The sequence below is a fragment of the Mandrillus leucophaeus genome, unplaced genomic scaffold, assembly GCF_000951045.1.
Source record: "Mandrillus leucophaeus isolate KB7577 unplaced genomic scaffold, Mleu.le_1.0 Scaffold140, whole genome shotgun sequence".
NCBI classification, from domain to species: Eukaryota; Metazoa; Chordata; class Mammalia; order Primates; family Cercopithecidae; genus Mandrillus; species Mandrillus leucophaeus.
This window is the reverse complement of record NW_012101366.1, coordinates 4,509,669-4,530,869: the sequence shown is the minus strand read 5'-3', so window position 1 is coordinate 4,530,869 and position 21,201 is coordinate 4,509,669. Positions and strand designations below refer to the sequence as shown.

General features: G+C 39.4%; 1 protein-coding gene across 1 annotated transcript in view; it reads right to left on the bottom strand.

Moving 5' to 3' along the window:
• Positions 1-21,201, bottom strand: part of DNAH11 (dynein, axonemal, heavy chain 11) — a 387,500-nt gene that overhangs the window by 312,317 nt on the left and 53,982 nt on the right. Inside the window, exons 15-20 of the mRNA XM_011973963.1 lie at positions 13,706-14,038; positions 12,897-13,151; positions 12,648-12,817; positions 12,212-12,434; positions 7,298-7,414; positions 7,107-7,193 (exon numbers count right to left, since the gene is read on the bottom strand). Of these exons, the coding sequence (XP_011829353.1) occupies positions 7,107-7,193; positions 7,298-7,414; positions 12,212-12,434; positions 12,648-12,817; positions 12,897-13,151; positions 13,706-14,038 (1,185 nt within the window). The remainder of the gene's footprint in view (positions 1-7,106; positions 7,194-7,297; positions 7,415-12,211; positions 12,435-12,647; positions 12,818-12,896; positions 13,152-13,705; positions 14,039-21,201) is intronic.

Below are 21,201 nucleotides of genomic sequence, written 5' to 3'. Positions count from 1 at the left end.
TCAAGGTGTAGAGGAGCATTTGCAAGGCAGGAAAGCAATCCTTCAGGTTCACTCTCATTCTTTCGGATGCTATTTCTGTAACTCCCAATTCTGTGCTCAAGCTGCTCTTTCTTGATTGATCACATTTAGACACTATATTACGTTACTACTGGCTTTGCAAAAGAAAGATTTGACTTTGTTTTTCCACTTTCTACTTTCTCCCATCCTACTCCCAAGATACAACAATTGTATTACTTCAGTTTCTTTGAATTTTAAATACCCATACTTAATGCTTTTGTGTTCCATCAACCTTCAACTCTTTTTCAATTGACAGATAAAAATTGTACATATTTATCACGTAGAACATGACGCTTCGAAATTGCGAGACCGGACACAGTGGCTCATGCCTGTAATCCCAGCACTTTGGGAAGTCATAGTGAGTGGATCACTTGAGCCCAGGAGTTTGAGACCAGCCTGGGCAACGTGGCGAAACCCCATCTCTATTAAAAGTGCAAAAAAATAAATATAAAAATAAATTCGCTGGGCATGGTGGCATGTGCTTGTAGTCCCAGCTACTCGGGAGGCTGAGGTGGGAGAATGACCCGAGACCAGGGAAGGTTGGGGCTGCAGTGAGTTGAAATCGTGCCACTGCACTACAGCCTGGTCAGAGTGAGACCCTGTCTCAACAAAACAAAACAAAACAAAACAAAATCTATATATTGTGAAATGGCTCTATAGAGCTAATTAATATACGCATTACCTCACATACCTCATCATCTCACACTTTTTATGGTAAGAACACTTAAAATGTACTCAGCAATTTTCAAAATGCAATATGTTGCTATTAACTATAGTCACCATTGTTGTACAAGAAGTCTTGTGAACTTATTCCTGAAATTTTCTGCCCTTGCCTAACATCTTCCCAATCCCAGCTCTGCTCTCTTCATTTTCTACTATGTAAAGAAGAATATTAGTATCCTGCTTTCATTTTCACAAGTTATATCTTCACAAACAAGAACTGCAATTCTTTTAGTTTTAAAATGTTTTATTATGAAACATTTTATACACGTAAAAAGATGAGTTTGCTCCCCATCTAGCCTAAGAAATATGACTAATAATTTTTAATGCCTTTCTCAATTTTATCCCTCTTTTCCCTACTATTTAACCACAAAACCTAATTTTTTATTTAATAGTCTAATTGTTATATTTTCACATTAATGTACTGCTAAATGCTAGATATTAAAATTTATGTTTGTGAAATGTAGTTTACTACATATGTCACATTTCAATTGATATTTATGTTCACCTGTATATTCACGATGATGTGTGTGAAGCTCATTTCCTCTACTGCGCAGTACTACATTATATGAATATGCACTTTTACTTCTAATAGTCATTTTGGCTTTTCCTATATTTCACCCTTATTACTAATGCTACTAGGAACTTTCATGTTCCCTATCGTATAGTATTCTACGTAGAGGTTTAATTCTTTTATTAGGTAAAAAATGTCTTCTAAGTGTTTCTATCATGAATGAATGTTGAATGATAGCTAATGTTCTTTTGGCATTTCTTGCGATAATCATATGATTTTTTCTTCCTAATTTGTTAATGCAATTAATTATACTGATTTTCTAATGTTAAGTGAAACTTATTTTCCTTAAATGAAAACTTGTATATTGGTATTTGATTGCTTTGTTTAGTATGTTTGTATCTACATGTACATGAGAAAGACTGATCTATATTTTTTTCCTTTCTTATACTATGGTTTTATAAAAATCAGACATGCTTCATAAAATAATTTTTGAGTGTTCATTCTTCTTCAGGTTGCTGGAATCTTGTGAATGGGATGTTTCTTGAAAGCTTCTTAAGATTCACCTGTAAAGCCATCAGGGCTTCTTAGTCTCTCTTTTGAAACTTTTTTTTTTTTCCATGTTTTAATAACTGGTTAATATTTTTCTTTTTACTTTTGTGCTGGCTAAGTTTAAATAGTTATATGACTACTCAGATTTACTGAGACAGTTTTGGTAAATTCTGTTTTTCTAAAAATTTATCCATTTTGTTTAAGTTTTTAAGCTTCTTGTTAATAGTGCTCTATATTTTTGAATGTCTGCTGTTTCTGTACAATCATTCCCTATTTTATTCTAATACTGTTCATTTTCCTTTTTTTCTGTTTTTCCCTTGATGATTTCACCAGAGGTTTATCCACAGAGTTAGTCTTTTCTAAGAACCAAATTTGGCATTGTTTGGAGTAAAACTAGTTATTCATCACTATAAATAACTAGAGCTATTTTAGTGATGGTTCACTATAAATAACTAGAGCTATTTTAGTGATGGTTTATTGGTGGTAAATATATTACATTTTTGTTTACCTGAAATATCTTCATTTCACTGTTATTGAGATATAATTTTTCCCAGTAGAATTGAAAGACATCATCCACTACCTTCTGGCTCTCATTTTTGCTAATGAGAAGCATGCCCTTCGCCTAATCATCATTTCTAACAAGTGACCAGTCTTTTCTATCTGGTTGCTTTGAAAATCTTTTTGCTTTTGGTATTCTGCAGTTCACTGTGATGTGTCTAGATGCAGTCTTTGTATTTATCCTGGTTGGGAGTCAGTGAATTTCCTGAATCTATTGATTCATGTTTTGACCAGTGTATTAGTCACGGTTCTCCAGAAAGATAGACCCAACAGGGAAAAACAAATAGATATATGAGGGAAGTTTTATTAGGGGTATTGGCTCACACGATTATGAAGGCTGAGAAGTCTCACAATAAGCCATTTGCAAGCTGGAAATCCAGTAGTGTGGCTCAGTGCAAGTTCAAAGGCCTCAGAACCAGGAAAGCTGATAGTACAATCCTCAGTCTGGGGCCAAAGGCCTAAGAACCAGATGCTGAGGGTGGGGGGCTGTAGCTTCAAGTCCAGGAGTCCAAAGTCCAGGGACACTGGAATTCTGATGTCCAAGACCAGGAGAAAGGTATTCCTTTTCCAGGGGAGACAGTGAATTTGCCTCTCCTCTGCCTTTTTCTTCTATCTGGGCCCCCAGCCAATTGGACAATGCCCACCCGCACTGCAGGTGGATCTTCCCCACTCAGTCCACCAACTCACAAACCAGTCTCTCCTGTGTCCTCACAGACACACCCAGAAATAATGTTTTACCAGCTCTGTAGGTAGCCCTTAATCTAGTCAAGTTGACACCTAAATTTAACCATCACAACTAGTCTTTAAAAGTCTCAGCTATTGTCTTGCAGACTATATTCTGTTCATTCTCTCTTCCAGGAAGTACCAATAGAAGAGCCGGATGGCATTCTAACTTCTTTCTGTGTGTCCTTTAAGCTCTTTTATATTTTCCATCTCCTTACACCTATTCCTGCATTCTAAGTGATTTCTTCCAATGTAATTTGTATTTCACTAATTCTCTTTCCAATTTTAATGAGCTCTTTAACCCATCTGCTGAGTTGTATTTTTTTTCACAACTGCATTTTTCATTTCCATAAGTATCTGGCCCTTTTTCAAATTCAACTGATCACTGTTGATAGTCTCAAAACTGAGAACTTGCTCATTTTTTTCAATATTATCTTTTATTTCCTTCTAATATCTAAAGCTTTGTATGGATCCATATCTGTGGTTTATTTCAACCGACTCTTATGTGTAATGGTGTGTTTATTGTTTTATTGTGGACTCATATTTGACTGAACTTAATCTGTTGGACCCCCTAAAGAGACTGAATGAGAGTGCTTTTTTCCAGAGATTATTTAGGTTTGCTTCTACTAGTTGCTAGGAAGATACTTGTAACCATTTCAATTTCCTGGCTTAGAAATTCCTTAATCATAGGGGTAGTATAAAACTGGACCATAGACCCTTGTGAGAACAGGAATATGTTAACAAACTCCCAGAGCATCGTTTTCTGTTTTTTTCACCCTACTATGAGCATTAGTGAAGACCCATAGAGACTCATAGGCTTCCTTTGCAGGCTGCAGACCTTCCCTAGCTCACTCTCCAATGAGGGTATCACCCTTAAGAGCATCTTCTATTTCTCCATGAGAAACTTAATCTCATAGTTCTAGACTTCTGATATTTTCATTTTCACTACAGCAGCACAGGCTTCGGCATTTGCCTCTACTTTTTCTTGTCCTTTAGAGATTTGTCTTATGTTCTTGTGAGCTCAGCAATAGATTAAAAATTATACATTTGTGAGTATGTGTTCAGCATCTGTTTTGTGAAAGAGGGCTTTTCAAAATGTCTGGTCTACCATAATCTCCAAAGTCAATATCCCTTTGATTTATTTTTTAATCTTTTTTTTTCCTGTTATGTATACTAATTCCATTATTCCTAGAAATATATACCCAGTTATGGCCGGGCACAGTGGCTCACGCTTATATTCCCAGCACGTTGGGAGGCTGAGGCAGGCAGATCACTGGAGGTCAGGAGTTCAAGACCAGTCTGGCCAACACGGCAAAACCCCGTCTCTACCAAAAATACAAAAATTATCCAGGTGTGGTGATGCGTGCCTGTCTGTGGTCCCAGCTACTTGGGACGTTGAGGCAGGAGAATCACTTGAACCTGGGAGGCAGAGGTTGTAGTGAGCTGAGATCATGCTGCCGTACTCCAGTCTGGGCAACAGAGCAAGACTCTGTCAAAGAAAGAAAAGGAAAGGAAAAGGAAAGGAAAGGAAAGGAAGAAATATCCAGTTATGTTAATTTAGCTGGTTATTAGATGGTTACTATATCTTTGGCTGTGAAGAAATGGTAGCACTTTACCAGGGAGCCTCATTTTAAAGGGAGGGATTCGCTGCACTGTTCCCTTTATTTGTGGAAAGTCAGTGGTTTCTGTCTTGTGGACTGAGATGCCTTCAGTACTAGGGTCCACTATACCAGCCCAGAGCAAGAATTCATACGACTTTCGCTGAGTCTAAGTAGATTAACATTAGATATGTCTGCTGAACAAATACACCAACAACATGACTTTAAGAAAAAGTTCACCCAGCCCTACTACATTCAAAATATTCCTGTAGTTACAAGCATAAGCATCTCTGACTTTTCAATATGTAACTATATGCTGTTATAGTATAGCAGGAACATGATAAAATTCAATAAATAACTGTAGTAAATGTTTACATACAGCATGTTGGTTAGTCAAGTAAAAACGTTTCCCCATCCACAATCTGTTCAGACCACCTGCAATTTAGACATAATCTTAAAAAAATAAAAAATAAAACCAAGTATATTAGCATACTCTAACCTACTCCCTTTTCAATGAATATGTTAACCAATTTCCTTCTGCCAAGTGAAAGAGGCAACATGATGCTATAGAATGGTGTTTTCTGAATAAGTTTAAAGCAATTAAATCTAAATTCAACCCAAAATTTGGAAAGAGAGGTAAGGGCTCTGTCAGCTGCACCCGGCGAAGGAGTTAAGACTATCTCCAGCATGAAGTGAATTCAGGATGACAGGCTAGATGAGCAACACAGAAAGGTGCCCAGCTCCTAAATCTAAACTTCACACAATTATTTTCTTATTTTGGTTGCTAGGTAAAGTTCCTAGAGAAACAAAGACACCATTTTTCTAACAAAATTTTAAAACATCTTTTTAAGTGTTCTGTGAATTACTTATCATTTGGATTCTTTGCCCACCATATTCATTCTTATAGTCAACTATAATAAAGTACAGTTGCTCATTATAAACTAGGATTGAATGACTCAACAATCTTCATGTCCAGGGTTAAGTATAAGTTATGGGCTTCCTTGACTATGGTTAAAAGTTATAAGTAAAAGAATCACAAGAGAAGGGGTATAGTGTTTAAAATTTCTGATTAAAAAAAAAGAAAAGTTTAGATAGCCAGAATGTTAATCCTAGTTCTGTCACTTACTAACAGAAATCTGTAAGGAATTACTTAATTATACAAGCCTTTTTTTTTTTTTGAGATGAAGTCTTGCTCTGTCACCAGGCTGGAGTACAGTGGCGTAATCTCGGCTCACTGCACCTCCACCTCCCGGGTTCAAGCGATTCTCCTGCCTCAGCCTCCTGAGTAGTTTGAATTACAGGCACCCACCACCACGCCCGGCTAATTTTTTTTTTTTAATATGTATTTTAGTGGAGACGGGGTTTCACCATGTTGGCCAGGATGGTCTTGATCTCCTGACCTCGTGATACGCCTGCCTCGAATCCCAAAGTGCCTGGGTTACAGGTGTGAGCCACTGTACCCGGCCACAAGTTTGTTTTTTTATTTGAAATAGGAAAAGTAATATAAGCCATATCATAAGGAGACTGTGAGAATTTAAAAGAAATAATGTAAGTCATATGCTTAACAAAATTCTTGACATATAGTAAGGACTCAAAAAATAGTAGTAGTTGTTACTCTCTCTAGTATGATTACTATGATGATTGTGATGGTTAATACTGAGTGTCAACTTGATTGGATTGAAGGATACAAAGTATTGTTCCTGGGTGTGTCTGTGCGGGTGTTGACAAAGGAGATTAACAATTGAGTCAGTGGGCTGGGAGAGGCAGACCCACCCTCAATCTGGGTGGGCACCATCTAATCAGCTGCCAGCACAGCTAGGATAAAGCAGGCACAGGAACGTGGAAGGCCTAGACTGGCTGAGTCTTCTGGCCTCCATCTTTCTCCCATGCTAGATGCTTTCTATCCTCAAACATTGGACTCCAAGTTCTTCAGCTTTTGGTCTCTTGGACCTACACCAGGGGCTTGCTAGGGACTCTGGGGCCTTTCGCCACAGACTGAAGGCTGCAGTGTTGGCTTCCCTACTTTTGAGATTTTGGGACTCAGAGAGGCTTCCCTATTCCTCAGCTTGCAGATAGCCTACTGTGGGACTTCCCCTTGTGATGGTGTGAGTCAATACTCCTTAATAAACGCCCTTTCATATATACATCTATCCTATTAGTCCTGTCCCTCTAGAGAACCCTAATACAATGATGATGATGGTTTTGGGAGGCATGATTTGAAATACAATACAATTTACTTAAGGGGAAATTGCTTATAACTGGGTTTTAAATAAATCAATTCCTATTACAGCAAAATAAAGACAAAATGTGGCAGTATTTTGTGTCTAAACTTACATTTTTTAAAGTAGCTATTTTAAGGCACATAGGATATTTGAGATCTGTATTACCTTATCAAGTGCTGTGTATGGATTTTCTGCATTAAATCCAAGAGGGGCATAGCGTCTGAATCTCTCTCTGAACTCGGCCTGCTTTCCCTGATCAGTGCAAAAAAAAAAAAAAAAGTGAATTTCAAACAAATACTTCAATTATCGTTGTAAAACCTTTCTGAAAGCAAAAACTTGGTAACTAACTAGCTTACGTCAAACAAAATACATTTTTTCCTTATAAGAGTGACTTCCGCATTATGGAGAGGCGAGACTTCCTGTCTGACAGCTGCTGCGACCTTTTTGGTAGTTTCCCATCTTTCAGGTAATTCCTGCAAAAGCAAAGGTACAAATGAGAAATTACTTCAATTCCTAAAACAAATCAACCCTATAGGATTAAATTACTCTAATTTCTTTCTTTTTTTTTCTTTTTCCTCTTGAGATGAGGTCTGGCTCTATCCCGTAGGCTGGAGTGCACTGGCATGATCTCAGCTCACTGAAACCTTCGCCTCTCAGGCTCAAGTAATCCTCCCAGCTCAGCCTCCCCAGTAGCTGGAACTACAGGCAGGTACCACCATGCCCGGATAATTTTCATATTTTTTGTAGAGACAGGGTTTCAGCATGTTGTCTGGGCTGGTCTTGAACTAGTGAATTCAAGCGATTCACCTGCCTCTGGCTCCCAAAGTGCTGGGATTACAGGCATGAGCCACCATGCCCAGGTAAATGATTCTAATTTCTTTACACTAACCCATGACATCTCTTCATTCTTACATAATGAGTTTATTAAAAGAAAAAAAAAAAAAGGATGAAAGTGATGAAAAGGCTTAGAACCAGGGCTGCAGTACAGGCTGATTCACTGGCACTGCTGGGTTCAGAACTCCAAAACATGTACCAGAACTGTTTTCATCTCAGAATCCATGGAAATCTTTTTAAAATAAACACAAATCTCCCAATTGCTTTGCTGCTGTGGGAATAAAATTAAAGTGCTCTGGAAATGACTTTGTTGATCTCTAACAACTAGAAATGGAAGCCAGCCATATTTAGTAATTTAGCAAGTGAAAAAAAGATGCTTTGAAAATGCTGGGCAAGGATGAAAATGTGAATCAATCTCATCCTCAGCTTTTCTCTAGCTCCCAAAGCTCTGTACATTCTCCTTCTTGTTGGAGAGTTTGAGGATTGAGGTTGGGTTTATTTTAGGGGACTAGGAGTTTTTGAAGGGAGAAGAGGCAAAGGGAAGAAAGGTGAATTCCTACTCTATGTAGGACAAAAGACACAATAAATAGTTCAGGTACCAACTCAACTCTGCTCTCCCTGCCTACAATGCAAATAGGACAAAATCAAGTTATTTTCTTTGAGGAGCCGTGCATGGGGCATAATTACTGTTGAAAAGCATTCCTTGTGTCCCAGCTAACAAAGCACTGTTCCTCTGGGTCATCTCCTGGGACACTGAAATTGTTTTGTCATACAAAACCACCCATAGTGATGGAACTCTACCTGTGTAGCTGAAGTGCAAAACTCAAAGGTTCTAAAGACTATTTTGTAACCCTCAATAAATATTTGATGAATGATTCAGTAACTGCCAATTATGAAGAACGCACTGTGCTAAGTCTAAATACTATTTGTGTGGCGAACAGGGTGCTAAAAAGGCAAAACACATTCTCTGATTTAAATTGTTTTATAATCTGTCAGAGTGAGCAGGAGGCACACACAGTAACTATTCTACACAACAGAATGTGTTAACTATCAGGATGTCTATGTGTTATGGAATCAAAACAGCTGGGAGACAATATGGTGACATGACAGGAATACCAAACTAGCTCAGGAAACAAGGGATCTGGGCTCTAAACCCCCTTGTCCTTCCCTCTTGTGGCTTCTCATCAAAACTCTGCATTCTCCCTCTGTACAGAGTCTCACTTTGCATTTCCAATTCCATTCCATGGAACCTAAGTATTCCATGGAGTCCCTCAGAGGCCATGGCTGGGAAGCCAGGAAGAAGTTACATCCATGAGCTCACGCCCCCTTATCCCTCTTCAAACACAGCAAATCTGCTTTAAATTTGGGGATCCCAAACAAGTTTTACTTGATAAAAATAAATTTTCTTGAAACCCAAAAGATCAGATGATCTCCAAAGCCTCTTGAAGTCAGATGATCCACTCAAGGAGGAGGTAACATTGAAACTGAGGCTTAACGAAATGACTAGGTTTCAACAGGCAGAGATTAGGATGAGATCCCTTGAGGTATGACGACTAATATAGGATGGTGTGAGTGTGTGAGCTCTTATGGAAGCTGGACAGCATTCGGGAAGTTAGGGGCAGTTAGTGAAGGTTTTTGAAGAGAAAAAGGACTGGATAAGTCCTGCAGATTAGAATTCATCTTGTTTCAGAGTATATTGTGGGTGGGGTGTGAGGAAGAATGGGATGCATTAAGGAGCTATTGCTGGGAGGTGAGAAGTAACAAGAGCTTAAATTAAATTTAAAGCGGGTGTAACAGCAATGAAAAGAGGCAAAAGACTGAAGAGATGCTCCACCAAGAGAAAGATCATCTTGCTGGTGGTGAGTCCCCATGACTTTAAGGAAGTAATACTTCAACTCTTAATAGGCACAGCCAGACTTTAGGGTGTTTTCACACAGAACTAAGCATAGACAACTATTTGGAAAATGTTATGACTTCTCATAATAATAAAGGAGGAACTGAAAGTAACTATCACTTGAAGTTGCTTAAATTAAAATAAAATTGGGCCCCGTCACCCTCCAAATACACCACATACCACCCATGAATCTTATTTTTCCTCCTGACAAGTCTAAATTACTGACACACAGCTAAAATTGTACCCTGCTTCTGAAATGTTGAAAAGCCTAATACTTTCAAATACTACTATCACCTGAAGGAGTGAACTAAACTTTTATAATACAAATTCTGGAGGCCATATCTAAACTTCCCTCATCAATTACTTATGCTATGACTACTTCCTCTATGATATATAGTTTAAGGTTCAACATCTGATTCAAGGAATATATAAGTCTTCCTAGAAACAAGAAATATTTATAGTTGCTTCTACTGTGTCTGTTTTATCTCTTGGTCTTGTTATGTATCTCTCTGTCTAGAACTTGTCATCTTGCTCCATGTCTAACTGGCTTGCAAGCTATAAGGGCAGTTTCATACTTAAATAGAATTTAACAATTCACATACAGTAATTCTCATAGTCTTTATAGTCAAGAGAACACTTGTAAATACCCTGCTGCATTTAATCCTCACAAAGCAAAATGACAGAATATAAAACAAAACAGCCACTGTGAAAAATAGCTTGGCAATGGCTCAAAAAGTTAAATATAGAATTACCAGACTACCCAGCAATTCCACTCCTAAGTGTACTGAAAAGAATTGAAAACAGATACTCAAATAAATACACACCAATGTTCACAGCAGCACTATTGACAATAGCCCAAAGATGGAAACAACCCAAATGTCCATTGACAGATGAGTGGATAAGCCAATGGTGGTATGGACATACAATGGAATGTTATTCAGCCATAAAAAGAAATGAAGTACCGATACATGCTACAATGTGAATGAACCTGGAAAACATTACACCAAGTGAAAGAAGCCTAACAAAATAGGTCACATATTGTATGATTCCATCTATAGGAAATATTTAGAGTAAATGAACCCATAAAGGCAGAAATAGATTGGCAATTGCCAAGGGTTGGTGGGTAGGACTTGGCAGGGCTTGGCAGGGCATGGAGGAGGATAATGGGGAGAGACAGAGAAGTGGTATGGGATTTCTTTCGGGGAGTGATGAAAATTTCTGGAACTAGATAGAGGTGGTAGTTACACAATATTGTACTAAATTGTACATTTTATAATGGTTACTTTTATATGTTATCTGAATCGTAAATTTCACCTCAATAAAAAAAGAAAAAAACAGAAATTGATGGGAGCGAGTATAGAGAAATTGTTTAAATGAGCGATCATGAGGCATATTTTACCAAAAGGAAGTATGGTCTCAGACATTAACAAACTTGCCAAGGCAAGCAGAAAAGATGAACTCATACAGTACTTCAAAACAAATCTAAATTTGAGTTCTGTGCTCTGACTACTAAACTAGATCAACTAGAATCCAGTGAAAGCTTTTTGGTTAATGTGTCCACTGATCACACTTGCAAAATTCAAGTACACATGTGTACACACACACACACACAATCTATAAAATATCAATATTGGCATACAAAAAGAACCTCAATTGTGAGACTGTGGTTCATGGTTTCAGTTATAATTAAAGAAACTTTGTTGCTAAAAAGCCCCCAAATCTTTCCACAGCATGGAAACAGGTGGATGGCATAGAAATCTGTTCAGAAAACACAGTGATTTCCCCATCCAAATTGAGTTTCATTTACTTATTACTATTATTGTGAGACACAGTCTCACTCTGTCCCCATGCTAGAGTGCAGTGGTGTGATCTCAGCTCCCTGCAACCTTCACCTCCTGAGTTCAAATGATTCTCCTGCCTCAGCCTCCTGAGTAGCTGGACTACAGGTGCGTGTCACCATGCCCAGCTAATTTTTGTATTTTTAGTAGAGATGGGGTTTCACCATGTTGGCGAGGCTGATCTTGAACTCTGGACCTCAGGTGATCTGCCTGCCTCAGCCTCTCACAGTGCTGGGATTACAGGTGTGAGCCACCACACCTTGCCTATTTATTCTTTATTAATGTGTCTATGATATGTTTGCAAGACTAGGACACTTCTTGACTGATAGGTAGTTTTTTTGAATGAAAAAAAAAGTATGGATATATTTCATACGCGAAAATAATGGTAAAACTGAACTCAAAAAAGCAACTCATAGGTTCTTTACAATCTACATTCTTTCTAATAAGAAGGCAGTGGAGCACAGTGGTTAAGAGTATTTTGTCATAAAACACACTTAGAGTGTTGGCTGGCTTTACTATTTGTGTGACCTTGAGAAAGTTATTAAATCTCCTTAAATATCAGATTCCTAATTTGTACACTGAAAACATCAAATGTGTACAGTATAGATTGTTGTAAGGACATCATAAGGGAGTACATGTAAAGTACTTTAATAAAAGAGATGCTCAATTTATGGTAATTACGATTATTTCACCTCTGCACTTACCTCTAGCTGAATATAGACTTGCTCAGGCATCTTCTGGCCATAGCTTTCCAAGAGGGTGATGGTTTCTTTTAGAGGTTCAAAGAGTTCATCAGTAGCTCTCTGTCGGCTTCTTACAGCCAGAAGATTCCCCATGATGTCAACTAAACCATCATGATCACCTTCATTTAATTCTCTTTGAAGTCCTGCATCTGTCTCCTTTATAAATTCTTGTAGCTCATTCAGACTATTAAATATATATGTACATACACAAAAAATAAGTTTATTAAAACATTTAGTATAAGACTTCTGATTGAATCTTATTTTCATTATGTACCTGATTAAACGTTATTTATCTCTATCATGAAATTGGCAACATTAACACTCTTAAAAGTAACATCTCAGTTTTAGAAAGCAGTTTAGAAAGTTATAATTCCAAATACCAAAGTACAAAGGCTACCTGTCAATGACAAATCTCAAAAGATGCTCCTGAAACATCCAGCTCCATTTCTTAATTATGGTTAACAAGCTCACTTTGAAAGGCTTCATGTCCACCTTGAACCAACTATCAAACACTCTGAAGTCATCAAATTTGCTCATCTGAACGTACAAAGCTTCATAAATGTCGATCTGTAGTTAGAAAAAAATTAACTAGAACAACTCAATGAAAAGCCAGTTCACTGCATTAAATGCTAAGAGTGTCCCTTGCCTGTTCTTTGAATTGTTCAAGAGTTGGTGGTTGTTTGGGAATGTCTTCATTTGCACGAGCATCCATTTCATCGGAAGATACAGCGTGGCCATACAAGAGAAAATGCTTCATAAACTCAGCTCGATCATCCACCCAGAGGTAAGCATGGGTCTCCAGGGTGTTTCTGAAATCTAAGACTTTGTTGATGACATTCGACACTCTGTTCATGATCTCTTGCCTGACCTCTGCCAGGCCTAACATGTTATCCATATCATTCTAAATGAGAGGAAAACACAGCACTTATTCAAACCAACCTTGCTTTATCAATTATCTACAACATAACATTACCAAGGTAATTCTTCAAAGGGAAAGTAGTTAGAAAAATTAAAAATCATGTTGCTTTTTCCAATTTCTTTTTTCCCTGTGCTTACCATTATTCTAATTTGTTCTGGGTTTTGTTTTCTGGTATTTTTTTGTTTTTTTTTTTTTTTTCAGACAGGGTTTCGCCTTGTCGCTCAAGCTACAGGGCACTGGCTTTATCACAGCTTAGTGCAGCCTCTAACTCCTGGGCTCAAGAAATCCTCCTGCCTGAGCTTCCTGAGTAACTTGGACTACAAGTGCATGCCACCACACCCAGCTAATTTTTTAATGTTTTGCAGAGACGGTCTTCCTATGCTGCTTAGGCTGGTCTTGACCTCTTGGGCTCAAGCAATCCTCTTGCCTCAGCCTCACAAAGTTCTAGGATTCCAGGCATGAGCTACCACACCCAGCCACAATTTGTTTTTGAATCATTAATATAAAAGCTAAATACCCATTAACTAAGAAAATACCTGATAATTTTTAATTTCCAGGTGTGTTGCTATTCGGTTCATCTGGGCAGATATTCTAAAACTATTGCATAACATTTCTTCTACCAGATCATAGAAGCCATCCCCAGCCTCTCTGTCTAGAGAAGGTTTAAACACAATCTCAGGAGGCAACAAGATCATTTGTGCTTGAAAAAATGGTGCTGGTTTCAACTGTTTCTCTGTATTCTTCAGAAAGAAGTCTAAGTCGTGCATTATAGCCTGAAAAAGGCCTTCCACCACAATGTCATCAATGAATTCTACATAAATTTTCCAGTTATCCAGAGAGGGATCGGCTTTGAAGAGCTTCCTATTTTCCTAGAAACAGACAAGTATTAGTAGATGAATATAAACAAATAATTAGCATAAAATTAAAACTTTCCATTTAAATCGTTTGTAAAAGAAGAGACTGCATTTTTGTGCACAAGACAGGAACATTCAAATACTAAGTTGCAGAACCTTAAGCTAGATGTCAAAGATCTAAGCAGGAATTAGAACATTAAGTTCACACATGAAATACATTCAAAAGTCATTTTTTTCAAGGCAAGTTCTCTATGAAGATTGCTATCTTCAGATGCAGACAGGAAATACACTAGTTCCCAGTGAATTCTAGACATATCGGACCCGGGCTCTAGTTCTTGCTCTGTCACTAACTCTGTGTCCTTAGACTTTGCCTTCCAGGGCCTTCCCTATCATAAAGAGATCTGTTGAACTGGTCCTTCAGAGAACATTATTCTGGAACATCTGAAGTTTATCAAGTCAGGAAAGTACTATGTACTCTATGCCATTCTTGGAGACTCACAATGTATGTATTCTATTAAAGTCCATTGAGGCTATTATTAAAAAGTCAAAAATAAGAGATGCTGGTGAGGTTGCATAGAGAAAGGAATGTTTATATACTGTTGGTAGAAGTGTTAATTAGTTCAACCACTGTGGAAGACGGTGTGAAAATTCCTCAAAGACCCAAAAACAGAAGTATCACTTGACCCAGCAATCCCATCACTGGGTATACACCAAAAGGGATATAAATCATTCTATTATAAAGACACACACATGTGTGTTCACTGTAGCACTATTCACAGTAGCAAAGACATGGAATCAACCTAAGTGCCTATCAATGATACACTGGATAAAGAAAATGTGGTACATGTACACCATGGAATACTAACTAGCCATAAAAAAGAATGAGATCATGTCCTTTGCAGGAACATGGATGGAGCTGAAGGCCATTACACTCAGCAAACTAATGCAGGAGCAGAAAACCAAATACTGCATTTTCTCACTTCTAAGTGGGAGCTAAATTATGAGAACACATGGACCCATAGAGGGGAACAACACGCACTGGGATCTCTAAAGGAGGATGGAGGTTGGAAGGAGGGAGAGGATCAGGAAAAATAATTAATGGGTACTAGGCTTAATACCCGGGTGATAAAATAATCTGTACACCAAACCTCCATGACACAAGTTTACCTATCTAACAAACCCGCACACATTCCCCTGAACTTAAAAGTTTATTTTACTCTTTACTTTTACTCTAAGTCCATTAAATGTGGTTTAGCCCAATTGTTTTCAGACCTTATTTAAGCACAAATATTTTGTTTGTATGTATGTATATATGTATGTATGTATGTATTTACTTTGCAAACCATCTGTAATAAGCAACCTGTGGAACAGACCCAGTTTGGAAAACATTGGACTGGGGAAGTTCTAAGCTCCCTCCTTGCATCAACAATATGAGATTCTTGCACCTTAGCGTCTCCCAAGAGTTTGGGCGACATAATGGACAAGTCAGTTGGGGCAAAACAGGACCTGAAGGCAGAAGTGTGGTTAAAGACGACTACAGGCTGAGCACGTGGTGTGCATGGCCCAGAGACACAGGTTTCAAAAGGTCAGGTGGGCAGCAAAGTTGATTCCAGAGAGGCTATCTGAGTGGCTAAACTAGTCTATACAGATCAGACAGCAGATGCCCAAGGGAGGTACTGTAGCACAGAGCAAAGAAGACATTGGAATAAGATCTGATTATAAGGTGGACTATACTTTGTTTTGATTATTCTTTACTATGGATATATGATCCAGGATGCAAAGGTGTATGCTTTAAGCAAGAATCAGAACTAGAAAGGTGAGTATAGATTCTAATAAGGCAGGGCAGAGATGAGAGAATCCTAGCCTTGAAACAAATTTAAGAACTGCTCCTTCTCAGGAATGCTGTGTTGCCCATCAGCCAGGTGGAACCATTCAAATCTGGGTAATCATGTGACATGCACACCTGGAATTGTGCAGTACACATCCCAGGAAGTATACATAGCTGTCCTGGCCCCTATGTAGGCACTAAAAGGGAAAAGTATAGCTCTTACAGCTAAAGAAAAATCCTTAGAGACCATCATCTTAGAGATATTAATATGGTTTGACTCTGTGTCCTCACCCAAATCTAATCTTGAATGGTAATCCCCACGTGTTGGGAGAGTTGCTTGGTGGAAGGTGATTGAATCATGGGGACGGACTCCCTGCCCCAATCCCCACTTGCTGTTCTCATGATAGAATTCTCATGAGATCTGGTTGTTTGATAAGTGCATGTTTCTTCCCCTTTTCTCTCTCTCCTGCCACCATGTAAGATGGACCTTGTTTCCCCTTTGCCTTCTGCCATGATTGTAAGTTTCCTGAGGTCTCCCCAGCCATATGGAACTGTGAGTCAATTAAATCTCCTTTCTTCATAAATGACCATGTATCAGGTAGTTCTTTTTTTTCACAGCAGTGTGAAAACAGACTAACACAGACATGAAAACAAAGACCTAATATACATTCAGCGTCACACTAGTAGGAAGTTAACAGCTGAGCTAGGACTAGAAACCAGCCCCCTTAACCTCCCAGAGTAGGGCCTTTCCCATCATGTCACAGTCATATACACTTTTTCATACCAAGAAATCCACTTTATATCACTACAGTCACATTGATGAGAAATGCTGTATCTTCAGCACACTAGGATAAAGGGAGCAAAAGGAAGAGAAAGGAGAGCTTTAGACAACTGAATGATCACTCAGGTCCCTTCCAGATCCAATATTCCATGGTCCTGTTCCTCTCTTCTCTCCATCTTTAACTCTGACTCCAGACCACTCACTGACATCCCACTGACCAAAAAACAGGTAAAAGGCAGAACTGACTCACCCTTGGCCATATTTCTACAGCTTTTCCCCAAACCACGTTCCTCAAGTCAAGAGGAAAATAATCACTTAAAAGACCCAACTAAAGGAAACAAATAATCATTTCATTTCCATTTTAAAGCTGGCTTACATTCCCTCAAGGCAAAAGCTCTCTTCCATTCTCAGATTGAGAACGGTGATTTCAAAGCTTCTTAGTTTTTGCCTGAAGGACAAAAATAGGAGGATCCACTTATTAATAGAACAAATTCCAACATTTTTCTCCGAGATGACAATGCAAAATCTTGTTTTTATGATGATTTCTAGTCATGTCTTGGCCACACTTTTAATACATTTTCATGAGGATTCATAAATCTTAATGGTTTAAAATCCTTGGAGTTTGGGGAGTATATTTTTTTATTACCAAGAAAATGTAACAGAAAAAAACTAATTGTAATCCATCATCTGTCCCCTATGAGACAGATTCTAACACATAAACGGTTGTAGAGGTGTCTTAAAAGTCACAGAATAATTCACAGCATTTCAGTGAACAACTAGAAATAGTCTATGGCATGACTTAGTTAGGATACTGCTGAAAAACAAATTAATTTCCAGATAAATGCCTCCTTTACATGTCAGGACACCCCTGAGATTCTCTCCAGGCCACCCAGGTCTTTGGCAGAGCCTTCCAAGGGAGAAGGGCCCTGCCCACACTTTGATTTCAGATTTCTAGCCTCTAGACTATGAGAGAATAAACTTCTTTCATTTCAAGACAGCCTGTTTGTGGACCTTGTCATAGCGACCTTGGGATGCTATTCCAGGCAGTACTTAAGGAAGATAGAAACAAAGTCTTTGCCCTAGCAAACTGTCATCGACGGGAAAACTAAAACTTTCTTAGAAATTCCAGAAAATGTTGGAAGTCAACAGAAATATTGAAACCCATGTTAATTATGTACTTCTTTTTATTTTCTTCTAGAAAATATGCTCTATCCACTAGAGCATATCAAATGTACTGTACTTTACTTTTTGGTAAGAAAATCTGTTACCCTTCAAAGTCTTTCTTCACTCAGCTTCCTGCCCTGGTTTTCCTGCTCCTGTCTCAGCCTTTCCTTTTCTGCATCTTTGGCTGGTCCTTCTTCTCCCCAGTCTCCTAAGGGAAGAATGGTGGTCCAGCCAATAGTCCTTGATTTTCATCTATTCTCTAGCTAAACTCATATTCTCAGTGATCTCATCTAGTTTCCTGGCTTAAATATCATTGTCACCCACTCCTCTTTCATTTGTGTTTTCAGTTTGGACCCCTCTCATTTACTCTAAATGAGTAAATCCAATAGCCCACTCAGTTCCTCTACTTGGCTAATTAACATCTCAAATTCAAAAAGGCCAAAACTGAAATCTTGACCTTCCTTGCTAAGTCTCTTCCTCTCACACCCTTCCGCATCCGAATAGATTGCAACTTCACCTTTCCAGTTGATCATGACGAAATGTGTAGAATAATCTTTAACGTGTCTTTCTTTCAGGCTCCACATCCAGTCTTTAGGAAATTGTTTGCTCCACTTAATTCAAAATATACCCAGAATCCAACTACTTATAATCACTTTCACTGCTACCACCCTGCTCCAGCACCATCATCTGCTACGTGCCTGTGCCATGGTCTGAAAGCTTATGTCCTCCCCAAATTCAAAAGTGAAAATCCTAACCCCCAAGGGGATGGTATTAGGAGGAGGGGTTTAGGAGGAGGTGACTAGGTCCTGAGGGCAGAGCCTTCATGAATGGGAGTACTGCCTATATAAAACAGGCCCAGGGGAACTTCTTCCATGCAAGGACACAGTGAAAAGTTGGCAGTCTGCAACCTAGAAGAGGGACTTTGCCAGAAACTGATCATGCTGGCACCTGGACCTCCAGAACTATGAGAAAACCATTTCTGTTGTTTTAAAGTTACCCAGTTTTCAGTATTTTGCTATAGCAGCCTGAACATACTAACCCCTTAGATTACTAGTAAGAACTGCAACCTACCAGGTCACCCTGCCTCTTCCCTTGCCTCCCTACAGAGGGTCTCAACACAACAGCCAGAAATCCTTTTAGAATGAAAGTCAGATTGTATTTACTCCCCTCCTCAAAATTCTGCAGTGTCTTTCACATACCAGAGTGAGCCAAAGCCAGAGTCTGCACAAGGGCCTATGAAGCCTCCCCTGAGCTGCCAGTCCCTCCCCATGCAGCTTAGCATCTGACCTCACCTCAGCAACTCTCCACTCAGCTCCCTCTACTCGCCCCCCCACACTTCCCTGCTCTTCCTCGAGCATGCCCAGGGAGCCCCTGCCCAACAGCTATCTCCTCTGCCTGGAACACTCTTCACCAAAGGTCTGCTTGGCTGACTCTATCACCTTTATCAAGTCTTTGTTCAAATTTCACCTTCTGGTTGAGGCCTACACTGATCATCCTACTTAAAACTGCATCTTCGACCCCACCCTCCAGAATTCCCTTGCCCTGCTCCAACTTGATCTTTTTCCTGCAGCATGTACCAGTTCTGACACACCACGACTTACTATGTCACTGCTTATTATCTCTCTCCCCTCACTAGATTCAAGTTCCATGAGAGCAAGGATCTTTGTCTGCTCTGCTCTCTTTCATATTTCAAAAACCTAGAAAGGTGGTGGGTACACGCAAGGCTCACAATAAATATTTCTCAAATAAGTGAATGATGATGGACTGCAAAGACAAGATAGATAATGGGTTGCATACAATTCCCAGCAGGAAAACCATAATCTATTTCTTGTTCTGCTGAGAATTAGCCTAGAGACAAGGACCTTCATTTTACACATGAGAAAATTCAGGCCCAGCCTCTGGAAGACTGTGGTTTCCAGCCTTTACCAAGGACACTTTCCCTACTCCACACTGTGCTACTTCATGATGGCTTCAGAGTGTGTGTGTGTGTGTGTGAGAGAGACAGAGAGAGAGAGAGAGAGTGCATGAGGGAGAGAGAGTGTGTGTGTGTGTGATGTGAGAGAGGAAGAGTGTGTGTGAGAGTGTGTAACATACAGAGAAAAAGAGTGTATGTGAGAGCGAGAGAGATTTTGTGTTTGTGGGTGGCGGGCGAGGTCTGTCTGCCTTGTCCAAAGGAGAGTATTCATGGTTTAAGGACCGTGCCTGTCTATAGAGAAGACTCCACATAACAAGGATGCTCAGAGGAAACATGAAATACGCTCTTTCATTCCCATCCCTTTTTTCCTTAAGAAATAGGAACGACAAGAAATCAACTCCCCATGTTGCCATCATCAGCACTGCACATCTGTGAGCACCACATTGCTACCTTTGCCTTCCCTCCATCCTGTACTACAGATGAATGCTTCATGCTTCTATCTTAAGACACCTTCTACAGGTATTTATTGAATCCCATTCCCTCAATGGCTTTCTTCCAACAATTTTTTCTCCTTCCTAGATTACTGCAGTTAACATACAAACATCCTGAAACATCAACCACTGTTAAAAAGAAAACCCTCCCTACCCTGATACACAGGCCTCAGGTACTGCCCAGTTGTTGGTTTGCCCCACAGCAGAGCTCCTCAGGATCTCCTCGGCTGCCTCCACTCACATTTCCCCATTCTCTCATCAGCCCACTCCCATCAGGCTTCCATTCCGCCACCATATGAAATTGCCTCTTCTCATCCCAATGACTTCCATGTTCCCAGATCTGAGGGTTAGCCTCCGTCTTTATTTTCGGGTCCTACATCAGGATGGAACAGAGTTGAGCTCTTCCTCCTCCTTGAAATTCCTTCTTTATTGGTTTCCAGGGCATCACTCTCTCTTTTTCAGCATCCTGTGCAGGATTTTCCTCTTCTCCCTGACCTAGGGAGGATTTTGAAGCTAGTTTTTGGGCCTCTTTTCTATCTATAATTCCTACATGTTCTTAATTATATGCCTCTAAATACCATACATATGTGCATGAATCTCAATTCTCTGCTACTTACCTGGATTTTGACCCGAACACAAGACACAGGTGCAATTCTAGTCTACTCAAAATTGTCCCTTAGGACGAGCATCTCTAACTAACTTGTCCAAAAGCAAACCTTTTTTTTCCCCTACAAAATCTGCTCACCACAGTCTTCCTCATATCTGCCCTCATATTAAAGGGCAACTCCAGTCCAGTCCAATCACTCAGACCAAAAACCTTGAAATCATCCTTCTCTCTCCTCTGATTCCTCAAAGCAAATTCTGCTGGCCCTGCCTTCAAAATACATGCAGGATATGAACTGCCTTGATCGCTAGCACCGTGACCCAAGGCAGCATCATTTCTCACCTGGATTATTAGCGTAGGCTCTGAAGAGTCTCCCTGCCAACCACTTCTTTGCT